The sequence below is a fragment of the Erythrolamprus reginae genome, chromosome 4 (genome assembly GCF_031021105.1).
Source record: "Erythrolamprus reginae isolate rEryReg1 chromosome 4, rEryReg1.hap1, whole genome shotgun sequence".
In the NCBI taxonomy this organism is placed as follows: domain Eukaryota; kingdom Metazoa; phylum Chordata; class Lepidosauria; order Squamata; family Dipsadidae; genus Erythrolamprus; species Erythrolamprus reginae.
Genome location: NC_091953.1, coordinates 47,887,608 through 47,906,656, shown reverse-complemented (window position 1 = coordinate 47,906,656; position 19,049 = coordinate 47,887,608). Strand labels below are relative to the sequence as shown.

Genomic DNA, 19,049 nt, shown 5'->3' with positions numbered 1-19,049 from the left:
TTTTGAAAAAAAAAATCCAGATTATTGTTATTATAAACAGCAAGCAGTTTAAATACATATACTTCAAAAAAGACTACAATATAACATTAAAATGGAATGAACATTAGCTTTGTATTTTATCTTTCTTCACAGTGACTAGGCTTTTTTTTATTTTAGCAATGCACTGCCTTGCAAAAAATATTATTTACAAAACTAAATTAAAACTTATTTTTTTCTTTTTCTTTCCACTTTTGTATTAGAACATTGATTCATTTTTCAAATTGTCTTTTATAAAACATTGTCTACATGAATAGCACGCTATGCTTGTTAACAACATTCATTTTTTTAAGTTAAACTATACTGCACATAGGATAGGCTTCTATCTCCAAATTAAAACTGTCCATTTTAAATGCATATATATTTATAAATAAATATTTCTATCTTTTTTTTTTACAGCCTTGAGGGACAATAGGATTGAACTGCTTCGAGCTTCATGGCATGAACTGACAATTAGAGTCACCGATGTTTCATTATCAGATGAAGGGCAATATACCTGCTCTTTATTTACTATGCCTGTCAAGACATCTAAGGCTTTTCTTACTGTTCTAGGTAAGTATATCATACTGAACATAATGCAAGTTGGAAGAACATATTCCGTGGTTACTAATACTTCCTAAAAACAAAAAATACTTGTAGATCGATATAGCACTCAGCCCCAGGATGAAACTTCATTTACCCTTTGACCTTCCCTTTCATTTTTAGTTCCAGTCATCACTAAAATGGAAATTGTATCTTTTGTTCTACTTCAGTTAGTTTAATTGTTAATTCAATTTATCTCCTAATAAGCAAACTGTGATTAAAGGGGATAAAATACAGCATATCCATTTCATAAAATGTGGTTTCAAAGTTGGCTTGTTTCCACTCTTCATAATTGAAATTAATTACAAGTCATCTAGGCTGAACTTGCTAACATATGGTTTTTAAAAACCATGAACTGAATTGTTCGATGTATTCAAGTGTGAAAAGTCAAAGGTAAAGAGAGGGTGTATAAGATGGGAGAAATAAGGAAGCATTGTGCTAAAATCTATATCAAATACAAATACTAATATTTTGGGAGTATAACGAGCAGGGTTGAATGCAAGCAAATAAATATATAAGGAAGATATATCCCAATTGACATTTTTATTAGCTTTATGTATCAGAATTCACTATGTCCATCGTTGACTTTTTGTTGTGTTAAATAATAGTTTTATGAGTGCTGCATATACTTTCCTGGTTACTAGACAATACAGAAAGTAAATTTCTAAATTTTGTAGACATGAAGAAAATTTCTGCTCACAAAACAGGAATGATGGGATTTTGAAGAAATTTCATACAGAGGGAAAAAACTGAACTAAATTTACAAGACTGGGTTTATTTTATCATATTATTATAAAAATATTTATATAATTATTATAAATATAATATAAATATATTATTTATTACTATCATTATTGTTATTAATTAGAACAATATATAGCATAATATAAATATTTCCCCAATAAACTATAATGTTGCTATTAATCAAAATCTGAAAATATTGGACTAAACTGAAAAATACTTTGAAAGGAATAAAGTTTCTAATAGACTCGCTAACACTCCACAAGAGTTCTTGCAGTAATATACTTACTCCACACTTACGGAGAACATCAGCAATGTTGTAGGACATAAGACATTGGCTAGGGAGTCTCTTCTCACAGTTTTTCATGCACTCATCACCTAGATGCTCAATTACTGCAATGTGCTCAACATGGGGCTACTCTCAGTGATAGGGTCCAACAGGTACGGTCAGATACGCAGTACCGGTAGTAAAATTTTGGTCAGGTACACAGTATCGGCAGCAAAAATTTGATTGTTTTTTCTTTTTTTCCCTTCTGGGCTCTGGGTATGTTTTCCTATCACAGTAAATGAGGTTGAATGTGTATACTTTTAGAAGAGCTGTGCGTGTGTGTACATACATTTTATATGTAATGGGGAGGGAATGCAATGTGGTAGTGAAAATGGAGCTCCACCCCAGAGCACTCAATTTGCACTAAAAGATGTTGAAACAAAATGCATAAGCCATGCCCACAGTGTGGTAGTAAAACTTTTGGTAGCCCATCACTGGCTACTCTTGAAGAATGTTTGGAGACTTCAGCTTATCCAGAATGTAGCCACACGAGCAGTCATGGGTGTACCTAAATACACCCATGTAACACCATCATTCTGTGTGCTGCACTGGCTTCCAATTGATCTCTGAACTCAATTCAAGGTGTTGGTTATTACCTATAAAGCCCTACATGGCTTAGGACCAGATTACTTGTGAGACTGTCTCCTGCATCACACATCCCAGGAACTGATCAGAGCCCACAGAGTTGGCCTTCTACAAGCCCCATCAGGCAAACAATGTCGGCTGGCGGGCTTGTGGGAAGGGCCTTCTCTGTGGCAGCCCCTGGCACCAACTCTCCCCCAGAGATTCACATGGTCCCACCCTCATGGCCTTTCAAAAGGCCTTAAAAACATGGCTTTGCCAGCAGGCCGGAAGGTGTTGAGCGTTATACTGTGTTGCGCCCTGTAGCTATGAATGACTGATATATGAATGTTTATATCGGGGTTTTAAGTGCATTTTTGTTATTTATATTTTTATTGTTGTATGCCACCCTGAGTTTATTTGGAGAAGGGTGGCCTACAAATTTAATAAAATAAATAAATAAATAAAATAAATAAAACTTTGAATTTGGACATTATATTCTGACATTTGTACTTATTCCAATTTTAACATGATAGATTATATCTATAGAAAAATATATACTGCATATGAAAACAAACAATTTACATTAATTTACTGATAAGAATTTTGTATACTATAAAAATCATATGAAAGTGTTGCATACATATTTAATTTAATAATAAATTCTACCAAAGATCACTTATTAATAGAAATAAGCATAACAATATAACAAATATAACTGCTGAAATATTAATTGTAAGATTATATAATGAGAGACTGAACAAAATAGAAGTTGACAGATGTGTTCATTTCTAAATGTTCGTCAAGGCCGTGGTACATTATACAACACAAAGAAGCAGGAGTTATTTTTAGGTATACAGTATGCACAATTTCTAAAAAGCTTTTTTCCCCAGAAGACAGTAGGATTCATTGGTGCATGAATCAAATGGTGAAAGAACTTACATATATTTATTTGCTTTATTCCACTGTGTCATATCTTCTGAATATTTCTATGAGGATGGTTGATTCTTTAAATATTCTGCTGTTTTTCACAAAATTTACGCAGTTATTAAGAAGCAAGTAATAATACTGTTGTACTTTCAAAAGTACTTGAGACCTAAATCTCAAATACAAATCTCAGATCAGGAATGTGTGTTTATTGTTGTTCCTACCCAAATTCTATCTATTAGGATGTCAAAGAAAAAGAAGGCCATCTGAAGGGAGGATAATTTTTGTGGATCCTTTTCCTATCTAGATTTCTGATTCTTGCCACCACCACCACCACCACCCCATTTCTCTCTCTCTTTTTTAATGTTTGGTTTGTAAGCCACCCAGATTCTCTGTGACTGCAACAGTAATTTAAGAAATTATTTTTGATCACAGAGTCAATCAGACGTTTAAACTGGATTTGGCATTTTGTTCACCTATTGAGTGGAAAAGGCAGATGTTTGATTGCATTAGAGATATCATTTCAGGATATAAGCCAGTGGTGGCTAATCTTTTGGTCACATGCCAAAAGCTGATGGACTGTGGGAAAAGGTCATACATGTGGGTGCCCACATCCATAATAAGTCAGGGTGGCACAGCAGGTAGAGTGCTGTACTGCAGGCCACTGAAGGTGACTGTAGATCTATAGGGCAGCGGTTCAAATCTCATCACCGGCTCAAGGTTGACTCAGCCTTCCATCCTTCCGAGGTGGGTAAAATGAGGACCCGGATTGTGGGGGCAATAGGCTGACTCTGTTAAAAAGTGCTATTGCTAACATGTAGTAAGCTGCCCTAAGTCTAAGTAGAAGGGCGGCATAAAAATCAAATAAATAAATAAATAAACAACAAATAAATAAATAAATTTAATGTGTATCTCTGTGAATGTGCATGTGACCCTTTCCTCTCCTCCTGCTTTTGTCATGTGATGGCACAATGGGCACAGTAGGCCCATTTTTCATCCTTCCCAGGCTTCAGAGACTTTCAGTCTTCCCAAGGCTTCAGAGGCCTGAGAAGGGTAAAAACGGCTTCCCCCCACAAGGCCCTCTGAGGGCCAGAAACACCCTCCCAAAGCCTCCGCCTTTTCTTACCTCAAAGTTGCTGCATGGAGACTCATAGAAAATCAGCTGGCCAGCACACATATACAGTGGAGCTGATCTACCACAATGGCTCCCATGCTGGCAGATATGGTTCTGCATGCCACTTTTGGCATGTGTGCCATAGATTCTCCATCATTCATATAAGTGGCTTTAAATAAATCTACATTTTGCAATTCACTGATGGTGATTTTGTCAGTGCTGACAGTGTACATTGGTGCTCCAGTTGCTTTGGTATTGCACCCAAGAAACTATTACTATTCGTACCATATATGCTTCCTTTATAGTCATTCTATTTGCACAGCTTCAAATTTTGTGCATTGCTCCAGTTCTTCCCCTTCTATTCTGCTGTCTCCTGGTACTCCCGGCATTATTTGTCTTTCTTATCAACCATAGTTAAGTCTGATTTGTTATGTTCAAATACTTTCCTACTTTAATCCTGAAGTTCCAGAGAGTTTAAAATATTCCCTTTCTATTATTTTTTTCAATTTTATATTCCCCACAGTTCTTGAAGCAAATGGCATTTATTGCAGATTTGCCAACATGCCATTGCTGCTACTTTGTCATGCTGTTATTTGTAGTCAGTCTGTGCAATCTTCTTGCAGCAGCTAACTAGGTGTTCCACTGTTTCTTCAACTTCTTTGCAGAGATGCCATTTGCTGCTGATTGTTGTCTTCTCAAGTCTGGCTTTATATGCACTTGCTTTTAAGGTTTGATTTTCTGAAGTCAGAATTAGTCCCTCCATCTTTTTCTCTTAGCCTTTGCCAGGTCTTATGTTTATATGCTGTGTCTACTAGTAGGACCTTTTTTATGTATTGGCCATGATCTTTTCTATTTTTCATTTGGCTTTTCTTAAACATCAGGTTTGGTATTCAGTAAGATTTCATAGCGTACTGGCTTCAGCCAATCTTCCTCACTGTCCTTCAGATATTACCCTTTTTAATTCTTCAATTGTCTTGTGTACTTAAAAACATTCCATGCCTTCCTATGCTTCTTCATGGGGTCTGTCAACATCACTTATTGGATGAAGCGGATGATTCCTTTTCATTATTTTTTGGGTCTTTCTATGCGGAGCTTTTAGTTCTGGTTGAGTCCAGTCTGTATATTACAGCTGAATATGTCTAATAATTGAATCTGCCCTGTTAATTGCCTTTATGATATTTATTTATTTATTTATTTATTTATTTATTTATTTATTTATTTATTTATTAGATTTGTATGCCGTCCCTCTCCGAAGACTCGGGGCGGCTAACAACAATAAAGAAAACAATGTAACAAATATAATATTAAACAATAATCTAAAAAAACCCAATTTAAGAGACCAATCATACAAACAAGCATACCATGTATAAATTCTATAAGCCTAGGGGGAAGGGAAAAAATTTCAATTCCCCCATGCCTGACGACAGAGGTGGGTTTTAAGGAGCTTGCGAAAGGCAAGGATGGTGGGGGAAACTCTGATATCTGGGGGGAGCTGGTTCCAGAGGGTCGGGGCCGCCACAAAAAAGGCTCTTCTCCTGGCTACCACCAAATGACATTGTTTAGTCGACGGGACCCGGAGAAGGCCAACTCTGTGGGACCTAACTGGTCGCTGGGATTCGTGCGGCAAAAGGTGGTCCCGGAGATATTCTGGTCCAATGCCATGAAGGACTTTATAGGTATAGATATTTCTATCATTGTGATTGAATGTTACGATTTTTAAAAATCTCTCATGATATACAGTATTCACTGCTAATCTTCTTCTTGACTTCAGCATATTGATATTGTCAGCCTGAAGGATTCTCAGATATTTCTTCATACTGACTCTTGTAGTTATTTCCCTTGCGCACTTTGATTTCATAGGGCACATTGAGTTTTCATTATTTCCCCCTTGTTGATCATAAATTTGGCACATTTCTCCAGTCAGGACTCCATTTTGGAATCTGCTCTATATTCATACACTGTTGAGCATCTCTCCTCTTCTATCTCCTGCTCCTGCTCCTTTTCCTTCCTTATCCCCTACCCTTTCTCCCTTCTCTTTCCCCTATCCCATAAAATATCAAACTTTTTTTAGGAACTACTTTTCTAGGTATCACTTTTTTTGTATGTATTTGTGTGTATGTGTCTATGTATCTATGCAAATACTTTTCCAGAATGAGAGTGATCGTTTATATGGAATGGAAAATCAACTATAGGGACCTCTCTCTTCGGTGTTCATACAGAACTTTGTCTGTGATTGTGGTAACGGGAAGAATTTTGTACATGGCAACTTTTATGTAAGCTGTTATTGTTCATAAGTATATCGTGTTCTGAGAGGCTCACTGACAAAATTTGGCACATTCCCTTGCCTTTTCTTATTTGTCCATAAGGTGAGAGTTGAATTTAATAAGGCTGATGTAAAATGTTCTGTGTGCTAGTAATATTAAACTTAATCCACCAAGAGAATTGCTTTTGTGCCTAGGATATGAAATATGTGCCTCTGCTAGTTCCACTGAGACTATTTTACCAGTTTAATGTTGAAAGGGAGAGGGAACATCTGAAAACAGAGTTTCTGGGATAAAGACAAATGCAAGTTGGTTTTTAATCTAAATTTTTTAAAAAATGTTTTAAAAATTAGGTTTTTTTAATTCAGTGTAATGTATTATATTTCTAGAAAGTGTCTATAATAATATGCAGGAGCTATGTAGCAACTCATTTTATATTTGGTATTATAACTGTAAATCATCCATGAAGTATTTAAATGGCTTAGAAATGAATAATGCCTTAATTTATTTCAGATTATTATATGTTAATATTAATATTAATTGCAACATTGTTAAGTTCAACATTTGCATGTCCTTCTGATAATGCAAAGTGTTAACTCATCTTTATTATAAAGATTTATTTATGAGTATATTGTGTCAAATAATATTCATCCTTTGTCTAATAATAAAAATGCATGTATATCAGAATTCTAAAAACATCAACTCATTACCCTAGTTGAAAATATTGTAAAAAGTATGCCACCTCCTTCTTTAGATTACAGTATATAATAATACAGTGATACCTCGTCTTACAAACGCCTCATCATACAAACTTTTCGAGATACAAACCCGGGGTTTAAGATTTTTTTGCCTCTTCTTCCAAACTATTTTCATCTTACAACCCACCGCCGCCACTGGGATGCCCCGCCTCTGGACTTCCATTGCCAGTGAAGCGCCCATTTTTGCACTGTTGGGATTCCCTAGAGGCTCCCCTACATGGGAAACTCCACCTCCAGACTTCCGTGTTTTTGTGATACTGCAGGGGAATCCCAGCAGGGGAATCCCAGCAGTGCAATAACGGGCGCTTTGCTGGCAACGGAAGTCCGGAGGTGGGATTTCCCAGTGAGGGGAGCCTCAGTGAAATTGCAGCATTGCAAAAACACAGAGGTCCGGGGGGGTTCCCATAGAGGGGAGCCTCAGGGGAATCCCAGCAGTGCAAAAATGATTGCTTCACTGGCAACAGAAGTCCGGAGGTGGGGTTTCCCAACGAGGGGAGCCTCAGTGAAATTGCAGCATCGTAAAAACACAGTGGTCCGGAGGTGGGGTTTCGAGGAATTTGGTGTTTTTGCGATGCTGCGATTTCATTGATGTTCCCTTCGCTGTGAAACCCCACCTCCGGATTTCCATTGCCAGTGAAGCACTCATTTTTGGGATGCTGGGATTCCCCTGCAGCATCGCAAAAACACAGAAGTCCGGAGATGGGATTTCCCATGGAGGGGAACCTCAGGGGAATCCCAGCAGCACAAAAATGGGCGATTCGGCTGGCAAAAGGGGTGAATTTTGGGCTTGCACGTATTAATCGCTTTTCCATTGATTCCTATGGGAAACATTGTTTCGTCTTACAAACCTTTCACCTTAAGAACCTCGTTCCAGAACCAATTAAGTTTGTAAGACACGGTATCACTGTATTCAGTATGCTCTTTGTTGTTTTTGTGTCTTTGAATCAATGTTGATTCCTGGCAAGTGTCTGGACACATCTGTAGTTTTCCTGGCAAAGTTTCAAAAGTGGTTTACTATTTGCTCCTTCCCAGAGCTGAGGGAGAGTAAATGGCCCAAGATCATCTAGCTAGCTTTGTGCTTAAGGTTGGAATAGAAGTCATCCATCTCCCAGTTTCAAACTTCCTATCTTAACTATCTGGCTTAACCACCTGACCTTCATTTAGTATATTTATTTAGAAATAAATCCTATTGAATAAACAAGATTTATGCTATGGCAAGCATAATGTTGTACCAAATTGCATATTTTAATGTTTTTAAAACTTTTAAATAATTTAATTGATAATTATGGTGTAATATTTTTTTGTAGTTGAATTATTATCATGACTTCCACTGTATTGTATATTACATGTTTTATATCTTAAAAAGGCATGACTAGGTTTGAATTTTACACACTAAGATTTGCCTTATATGTGTAAATTATTTCTTCTCCTTTCAAATCTGTCCTATTTAACTTTCCATCTATATTAATCATTAAAATCATTTTGTTTTCTAGTTCTTTCCATTTAGCCCTCCATTTTATGAGCTTCCTTCTGCTATATGTTAGGCACATCTTTATTCACTCCATAAATAACATTTTCTCTTTCCATCTCTCATGATGGAACTGATTTTCATTCTTTTGCTTCACTCTAGCCATTTAATTTTTCAATAAGCAATGCATTTGCAAAATTGCTGCCAGATTTACTACAAAAATAAGAAACCTACAAAGAAATAGTCCAGCATAATTAACTAGCATATTCTAAGCCGTGGTTTGGAAATTGTTGAAGCAGATGTCCAACATTATTTGTTATAACAATGCATAACACATAATCTGTCCTATGTTTGAAATGAAAGTCAATAAGCAATAGCTTCACATAATTCAGTATACTTACTTAAGTCTGCCCTTTCAGTGGGAGCTGTTGGCCATAATGTGCAACAGCTGGCTTTTGAATATAGATTTGATGATGATAAATGATGAAATATAATGTATGAAGTTGGTTGTGTTTAAAATGAAGAATTCATAAGGATCAACTTAATGAAAAAATGCCTTGATTAATTAGTGAATTATGAATATCGAGACAATTGATTTTCTTTAAATCAAAAACATTAGAATACAGTGGTACCTCAAGATACGAACCCCTCGTCTTACGAACAACTCGTGATACAAACCCGGGGTTCAGCAAAATTTTGCCTCTTCTTACGAACTTTTTTCGAGTTACGAATCTGCGTTCGGAGACAGCTGGGAAGCCGCGCGGCTGTTTTAAAAGGTAACAGCCGGGCGGCGGGGCTTCCCATAAGCCTCCCGAACGCCGGTTCGTAACGCGAACAAAGTTCGTAAGAAGAGGCAAAATTTGGCTGAACCCCGGGTTCGGTTCGGGAGGTTACTGGCAAGCCCCCCAGGCCGGCTGCGACCTTTTAAAACACCCGCGCCGCTTCGCAGCTGTCTCCTGAAGCCGAACGCGGAAGTTCGGCTTTGCCGTTCGGCTTCAGGAGACAGCTGCGAAGCGGCGCGGCTCTTTTAAAAGGTCGCAGTCGGCCTGGGGGGCTTGCCAGCACCCCCCCAAACCCGGGTTCGGGGGGTGCTGGCAAGCCCCCCAGGCCAGCTGCGACCTTTTAAAACACCCTCGCCGCTTCGTAGCTGTCTCCCGAAGCCGAACGCGGAAGTTCGGCTTTAGCGTTCGGCTTCAGGAGACAGCTACGAAGCGGCGCGGGTGTTTTAAAAGGTTGCAGCCTGCCTGGGGGGCTTGCCAGCACCCCCCCGAACCTGGGTTCGGGGTTCGGGGGGTGCTGGCAAGCCCCCCAGGCCGGCTGCGACCTTTTAAAACACCCACGCCGCTTCCCATCTGTCTCCTGAAGCCGAACGCGGAAGTTCGGCTTTGCTGTTCGGCTTCAGGAGACAGATGGGAAGTGGGGCGGGTGTTTTAAAAGGTCGCAGCCGGCCTGGGGGGCTTGCCAGAACCCCCCCAAACCCCGAACCCGGGTTCGGGGGGTGCTGGCAAGCCCCCCAGGCCGGCTGTGACCTTTTAAAAGAGCCGCGCCGCTTCGCAGCTGTCTCCTGAAGCCGAACGGCAAAGCCGAACTTCCACGTTCGGCTTCAGGAGACAGCTGCGAAGCGGCACGGGTGTTTTAAAAGGTCGCAGCCGGCCTGGGGGGCTTGCCAGCACCCCCCGAACCCGGGTTCGGGGGGGTGCTGGGAAGCCCCCCAGGCCGGCTGTCACCTTTTAAAACAGCCGGAAAGCCGTTTTTTGCGGGGGGATTTTTGGTTGCACGGATTAATTGACTTTACATTGTTTCCTATGGGAAACAATGTTTCGTCTTGCGAACTTTTCGTCTTACGAACCTCCTCCTTGCACCAATTAAGTTCGTATCATGAGGTATTACTGTATATAATACTAGTTTTCTGGAATGAGAGAACATCACACATACACATGCACACACAGAGATATGTGTGTGTGCGTATGTGTGTGTCATGCAAAATAGAAGCTGACAGTCATTTCTACATGTTGAGGCAAATTTTTCTAACTATTTCCAGAACTAAGAAAAAAAATAGTACTGTTTTATGTTATTAAGTCTCCTTCAGTTTTTTAACTTCTTTCCTTTCCAAACTCTTAATTTTGCTTCCTTAACTCAGAACCACTAAAACTATTTTTCATCTTTAATTTCCTTATTTCAAATTCATAGTTATTTCTGTTTATTTATTTTTATTTGTTTCCAATTCATATTTCACTTTTTTAGGTGTTGATATAGGTAGATGTTTAAAAATTAAATCTAGGATAGCATAATATCTTAAATTCTTTGCAATATGGATATTTTTAAGTGGGAAAATCAAAATGTAAAGAGAATTTGAATAATTCATTATTTCGAAGTATGTTTTAAATTAGTAGTAGAAATCAACATAGAATGAAGTGTATGACAAGGCAATACAATATCATCTATCCTTTTCTCAGCTTGCCTTAAAGAAGCATTTCACAAACTAAACTGGGCAAAAGCGGGATAAAAATCAATGACACTTAGTTAAATCACTTAAAATTTGCAGATGAAGTTGTTTTCTTCCCATAACATCCAAAAGAGCTACTAAGATACATACAATAGTTGCACAAAGCAGAACTATTTGGTTTAAAAACAAACCTGAAGAAGAGCCAAAATATGTTTGATAAATTCACTAAAGAATGTGTGTGTGTGTGTGTGTGTGTGTGTGTGTGTGTGTGTGTAAATACACACACACACACATATATGTATGTATGTATATGTATCGCATATGTATCACATATTTTTGATACATACAGAACATAGTTTGTTGGCTATGAATAAATTAACTGCTTTGAAACGGCCCTGGGTTGGGTCTAGAGACAAAAAGGAGCTGTGACGTTCTTTCAATATACCAGGGTGATCCAACAAAAAAATATATATCCCACTCGTCATTTTCAGGCTTGTATTTTCAGCTTCGTGCTAAGGCGAACAAAGCCTCACCAGAGCTGCTGTCTTTCTATAAATATTGATGGCGCTTTGGGGAGTGCTGGTTTAATTGCTGTAAGCAGGTTGGTTGGTTGTATTGTAACATCTTGATTAGTTGATGGATAACACCTTGAGTAGTTGATGCAGTTGATGTTTGCAGATTAGTTGATGTTTGCAGATTAGGGGTGACATCCTGTGTAGTTGTTTTAGTTGATGTTTGCAGATTAGCCAGATCACAAACTTGGAGTCAAACCAGAACCCAGGATGTTACACCACAGACATACATTACAAAACAGCCAACTAATCTGCAAACAGATTAAATGGAGAGTGGTGAACCATCAAGAGATGCCTAGAACTCAATTGGAAGAGGGCAAAGGATGAATTTTATTATAATTGTAATTGTTGACAAAGTGAAAAAGTGAAATTGCTGGACTGTGCCTGGTGTGTGTTGTTTCCTGCACTAAGACCAGCACCTCATCTACTTTCTGAACTTCACTGTCTACTCTAATACAAAAAGTTCAGGTCTGCAAATGTACTGTGGCTTCAATTTAATATAGTGAATTGATTTCCCATTAATTTATAATTTACATAGGATAAATTATATAACTGATGACTAGTGTTGGGAGAACCCGCTGAAGTTTGGGTTCGGCAGGCTCAGACAACTCGACTTTGGAGTTTGGGTAGGTTCGCCGAACCCGAACCCCAACCCCTCTGGCCTGGCGGGCTTCAAATGGGCGGTGGATGGGAGGGGGAGGTGGGGAGGGCTCTGGCTTGAGCCTCTGAGTGCTCCCCTCCCCTCCCGGCCATCACCCACTTGAAGCTGCCGGCCGGGATCCTGAATAGCCAGTTGGCATAGCCTGTCTCCTGAGCCCTCTTGCCTGGCGAGAGGGAAACACTGGAGGGGGGTGTCAGACTTGGGAAGCAGGTTCTGCTGGTCGGCTATTCAGGATCCCAGCCAGCAGCTTCAAGCAGGCAATGGCTGGGAGGGGAGGTGGGGAGGGCTCTGGCTTGAGCCTCCAAGTGCTCCCCGCCCCTCCCGGCCATCGCCCACTTGAAGCTGCCAGCCAACCTGCCTCCTGAGCTCTCTTGCCCGGTGGAGGCAAAGCACTGGAACCAGCCATCGCCCGCTCCATCGCCCGCTTGATGGAGCCTGACACCTCCCCCAGTGCTTCAGGATCCTGGCCGGCAGCTTCAAGCAGGTGGTGGGTGGGAGGGGGAGGAGGGAGGGCTCTGAGTCAGCCACCACAATCATTGGCCACCAATGCTCCAGCACCGACTCCATCTTCTGCTTTTTCACTGACATGATCATGCGCGCGGTGGCAAAATAAATTAAAGGAGGAGATGCGGCTGTGGCGTCCGAGCCTTTTGCATAAGAAATAAAAGGAGATCGGCACGCATGTGGCTTCTGGGCCTGCGCCGCCCGAAGGTTTTGTCTGACAGGTGGCTGCAGGCTGCTTTGGTGGAAGACAGGAGGGTGGGGCCCATGTCAACACAGAACCTGCCCTCCTCCCCTTTCCAAAGAGCACTGGGTGAGCTAAGGCTACCCTGGGCAATGAGCGCAACAGGCTATTTGTGCAGACTTTGGGGTTTTTTTACTGCTCAGCAGCCAATCAGTATTGCTCTGGGTTGCAAGACGAGCAAGGCGGTGTCGTGGCCTTAACTTCCTTATTTGTTTAGTCCAACCTTGGCAACTTTTAAGACTTGTGGACTTCAACTCCCAGAGTTCCTCAGCTAGCTTCGCTGAGTCAGAACCCTCCCTGCCTCCCCCTTCTGCCCACCACGGTTTTAGAGCAAACGCCGAACCTGAACCCGGACTTCTGAAAAAGTCCGGGTTCAGGTTCGATATGGCGAACACCGCAAAGTTCGGCACGGACCCGAACTATGCAAGTTCGGTTCACCCAACACTAGTGATGGCCATGTGGTTTAATCAAAAATAACACTGTGGTCTAAAGAAAAGACTAAGTGATATGGGGAAATTTATTATTCAGTTTTAATATTAACTGGTTAATTGGAATAAATATAATTTGGTTTTATCAATGGCTCTTTTCTCATTGTTAAAAATATTATTTCCATTCCGTTTACAATTTCTGTTCAAACAGTTATTTTACTGAAGAAAAATGTTTCAATGAATATGTTATCTTCACAGCATGAATTGCTTAAATACTGAAATTGAATAATTGGTTCAAAACTGAAAAAAAAAGTTTAGTTTTCACTCCTATATATTTTCAAAGTTCATCTTCTGTATTTGATTTGGGAGAATAAGTTATGTAATAAACCTATAATTGATATATAAAATAATGCATTTATTATTCTTTCCCTACTGTGTTAATACACACTTTATTACTAAAGCAATTGTTCTGTTGATTACTAGCATTTTACTTTCTCCAGTTTTTGAAAAAAAAAATTAGCAAAACTGTAATTCATTTGTTTGCCTTTTGTTAGGTGTTCCAGAGACTCCTCAAATTAGTGGATTTATTTCACCAATTATGGAAGGAGATTGGATGGAACTTAATTGCAAAACATCCGGTAGTAAGCCAGCTGCTGATATTAGATGGTTCAAAAATGACAAAGAAGTGAAAGGTATTGTTTGGAATTATATAATTGATTTATAATAAACAACTGTTAACTAATCAGGAAAGACTGTGCATATCAACATTATTTGTTGTTGTTGTTGTTTGTTCTATATACAAGTGACACAGTGACATTCTCCACTCTTAAATGGAACCATTAACCCATTCTTGCCTTCTACTTTTTCCTGAAAAATCAAAATATATTTGTTCTACCCTTACCCATCCCAATTAGTACTTGAACGCTTTGGGGTTTTTTTCAAAATATTTGCTTCTTTCTCAGTAGCAAAATAGTTTTATACAAAATTAATATTAACAAAGGAGAATGTTTTAGCTCAGAATTGAAATGAGGGGTCCTTGGTGCTTTCTGAGCATGGTTGTTTTTTTGCACACGTTTCATTACCCAAACTAATATAATCAATGCAGTGTGCAGTGCACGGCTGTTGTTTACCTAGTTTGAGTAGTAAAATGTCTGCAAGAAAACAACCAAGCTCAGAGAATATCAAAGACCACCAAAGACCCCTCAAATAATAGTAATATTCAGTTCAATTTGCCAAATGAAAATTATATACAGTATACTACTGCTCTGCTTTGCTGCAGCCTACTCCATTCCATTATTACATACACACATACATTACATACAAACATACACACACATAGAGGGGGCAGGGGAGGAGAGGGAGAGAGAGTGGGAGAGGGAGACAAAGATAGAAGGGACATATAGAGACAAGTGCAACAGATATTATGTTAGCCCTCTCCATATAATTCTCAATGTGTTAGTAGAAGCTTGGGGCAATTATAGTTCTTCAGGCACTCAAAGTGTTTCCATACCCATATGATAACATCTACCAGAAGATTGTTGAAAGACTTGGGGGTATATTTAGGGGTATATATCTCCGAGACCGCCTCCTGCCGCACGAATCCCAGCGACCGATTAGGTCCCACAGAGTGGGCCTTCTCCGGGTCCCGTCAACTAAACAATGTCGGTTGGCGGGCCCCAGGGGAAGAGCCTTCTCTGTGGCGGCACCGGCCCTCTGGAACCAACTCCCCCCGGAGATTAGAACTGCCCCTACTCTTCCTGCCTTCCGTAAACTCCTTAAAACCCACCTTTGCCGTCAGGCATGGGGGAACTGAAACATCTCCCCCTGGGCACGTTTAATTTATGCATGGTATGTCTGTGTGTGTGTCTGTTAGCATACGGGGTTTTTAAATAGTTAAATATTTTAAATTTGTCTGATTGCTTATGATTTGTTTCTACATGTTGTGAGCCGCCCCGAGTCTTCGGAGAGGGGCGGCATACAAATCTAAGTAATAAATAAATAAATAATAAAGTTATAATCCGTAAACTATGTGGCCCAAGTCAGTTTAATGCTAAAAGGAAAAGGAATAAGCCAGTGCAAAGGGTTTGCAATCTTTATTGTATAAAATAGCTATGGTGTATTAGACATGTGTTTCCAATGAATCCCCTGTGCTGCTGTGCAGAATCTAGCCACCTGCATTGTAATTTCAGACCATTCATCCTTAAGCAGCCACTGGAAATAAGCAGTTTTGGAACAACCAGGATACCTAGCAATTATTGGAAGCATTTTTTTTTTTCATCTCTGTACATAAGGAACATAGAGTATGTGAGCAATGGTCTCCCATTTCTGCTGAACCACAGGAACAGAGTCTTTCAGTCAATAATATATTTTTATACTTGCCATAGTGGATGGCCGTGCAAGCAAAAATGCTTTCCAATGGTTTGCTGACTCCAACTGACTAAGATAGCTGGCAAGAGCAGAATCAGACAGTAAAGTGAATTTTACGGCCCTTTTATAATACCACCAGATTAAATATTGCTTCAAATAAATGTGATTTAGAATTAGGAATAGATAAAGCTATAAAGGCAAACTGTTAACTATTTATGCTAATTAGAGACGTAGCAATGTGTCTGTATATTGAAATGTTTTATGAAAGTTTGATTTTGAATTGTTAATCATTCTGTTTATCAATGATGGATTTTGTTACCAATATCGCTAACAACAAAAAGAATGACGGCGCCGGACTTACCCGGCAGCAGGCTTTGCTGGAGGGACCGGGAGACACCGGACCCTCATGGCGGCCGCCATCTTGGATCCTGAGCGAAGTCTCGCGTGATGAGACTTCACTCGGGATTTTCGGGCCTGAATGGCCCGGCTGCTGATTGGTCCGGGCGGGCCAGCTTGCCCTATATAAGGGCGAGCAGGCCCGAGGCTCAGCCTTCTCGCCCGGACAGCAGCACGAGCAGACACCCGCCCGCCCTCCCTATTTTGCAGTGTGCTTAGGGGTCGCCCTTAGGGGGCCGAATGGGAATTTTTTGCAGTTCTGCCTCTTAGCCGGGCTGTTTTTTCACCCATTCCACACTGGGGAGATGGATGTGCGGTTAGGGGGTGCTTGCATTTTATTAGGTTAATTGGCTTACCTTTGGTCATTTGGGTAGGCAGGTTAGGGGCGGAAAACTGGGGGGTGGTTTAGCAACCACGCGTTCTCCCTTGGGCATCTTTGGGGATGATTGACAGGTTCTCTGCAAGCTCATGGAAGGAGCGACTGCCTGAGCAGCTGGGGGGAACCTGTCTTTGGGTCCTGCACCTTTAAATTCCCGGATTAGGGTTAGCCGGTGGGACCCCCCTCATGCAAAGCATGACAGGGTCGCAGGTGATGGAGTGGTCCCTCACCTGGACTTGCATCGAGATACGCCCATGAGTTGCCCAGGAAGTTTTTTGCCCTAACGTCATTTCCGCCCCGGAAGTATTTGTTTGACCCTGCAGGTCCAGTTCCGGGTCATAGTTGATTATGCTAATATATGAAAATTTAATGAACAAATTATGCAAATTTATGTTAATAAAAATGACCCATTTTAAATCCAGCTCTTGTGTCCGTGTCGTTACTCCGTCTCTCCAGCAATAGTTTGGATGATTTTATGATTCATAAGCCAAAATATACGAACTTGATTAAAAACTAAAGCCAAAATATACGAACTTGATTGAAAACTTATCTGGATAGCATTGTATACTTTAGGCTAAAATAGTAAAAAAGTTGTCATGTTTCTCTTTAGGCAGTAAAATGGGTTGGGTTAAATTTATTAATAATTATCTAAATTAGAGTAAAGGATAAATAATAATACATATTCGAATTAGCAATATCTCTCCCTCGATAATCACCTCAAATATTTATATGTATGTATGTTTATTTATTTTTATTTGTTTGTTTTGTCAAGTACGTCTTGGTGGTATATAAAGATATAACAATGTTTATATACATGATACCAATAAAAGAGAAACATTAGGACAGGGAACGGAAGGCATGCTGGTACATTTATGCACACCCCTTACTGATCTTTTAGGAATCGGGAGAGGTCAATTATGTATGTATGTATAATATTGTTTTGATTTACTTGATGTTTGATCAGAGACAAGTGTTTATGTTGCTTTACTACTAGAATTTTTGGCTACCTTTCAAATAAACTTTAAGAAAAGCAAACATAAAATTTTAATTGTGATTGCTTTGCAGTTGATGTGAAAAAATGCTCATTTTCTTTTCTAAAATTAACATAAGAAATTTTATGTTTCATTTTATGTTTAATGCTCCATTTTTATTTATTTATTTATTTATTACTTGGATTTGTATGCCGCCCCTCTCCGAAGACTCGGGGCGGCTCACAACATGTAAAAACAAATCATAAGTAATCAAACAATTTAAAATTTTAAAGATTTAAAAAACCCCATATACTAACAGACACACACACAGACATACCATGCATAAATTAAACGTGCCCAGGGGGAGATGTTTCAATTCCCCCATGCCTGACGGCAAAGGTGGGTTTTAAGAAGTTTACGGAAGGCAGGAAGAGTAGGGGCAGTTCTAATCTCCGGGGGGAGTTGGTTCCAGAGGGCCGGTGCCGCCACAGAGAAGGCTCTTCCCCTGGGGCCCGCCAACCGACATTGCTTAGTTGACGGGACCCGGAGAAGGCCCACTCTGTGGGACCTAATTGGTCGCTGGGATTCGTGCGGCAGGAGGCGGTCTCGGAGATATTCTGGTCCAGTGCCATGAAGGGCTTTAAAGGCCATAACCAACACTTTGAATTGTGACCGGAAACTGATCGGCAGCCAATGCAGACTGCGGAGTGATGGAGAAACATGGGCATACCTAGGTAAGCCCATGACTGCTCTCGCAGCTGCATTTTGCACGATCTGAAGTTTCCGAACACTTTTCAAAGGTAGCCCCATGTAGAGAGCATTACAGTAGTCGAACCTCGAGGTGATGAGGGCATGAGTGACTGTGAGCAATGAGTCCCGGTCCAGATAGGGCCGCAACTGGTGCACCAGGCGAACCTGGGCAAACGCCCCCCTCGCCACAGCTGAGAGATGTTGTTCTAATGTGAGCTGTGGATCGAGGAGGACGCCCAAGTTGCGGACCCTCTCTGAGGGGGTCAATAATTCCCCCCCCAGGGTAATGGACGGACAGATGGAGTTGTCCTTGGGAGGCAAAACCCACAGCCACTCCGTCTTATCCGGGTTGAGCTTGAGTCTGTTGACACCCATCCAGGCCCCAACAGCCTCCAGGCACCGGCACATCACTTCCACCGCTTCGTTGACTGGGCATGGGGTGGAGATGTAAAGCTGGGTATCATCCGCATATTGATGATACCTCACCCCATGTCCTTGGATGATCTCGCCCAGCGGTTTCATGTAGATGTTGAATAGCAGGGGGGAGAGGACCGACCC

General features: G+C 40.5%; 1 protein-coding gene across 3 annotated transcripts in view; it reads left to right on the top strand.

Moving 5' to 3' along the window:
• Positions 1-19,049, top strand: part of CADM2 (cell adhesion molecule 2) — a 406,671-nt gene that overhangs the window by 276,954 nt on the left and 110,668 nt on the right. For all 3 annotated transcript variants that reach the window (XM_070750255.1, XM_070750253.1, XM_070750254.1), the window contains 2 exons: positions 436-588; positions 14,183-14,320. In XM_070750255.1, the coding sequence (XP_070606356.1) occupies positions 436-588; positions 14,183-14,320 (291 nt within the window). The remainder of the gene's footprint in view (positions 1-435; positions 589-14,182; positions 14,321-19,049) is intronic.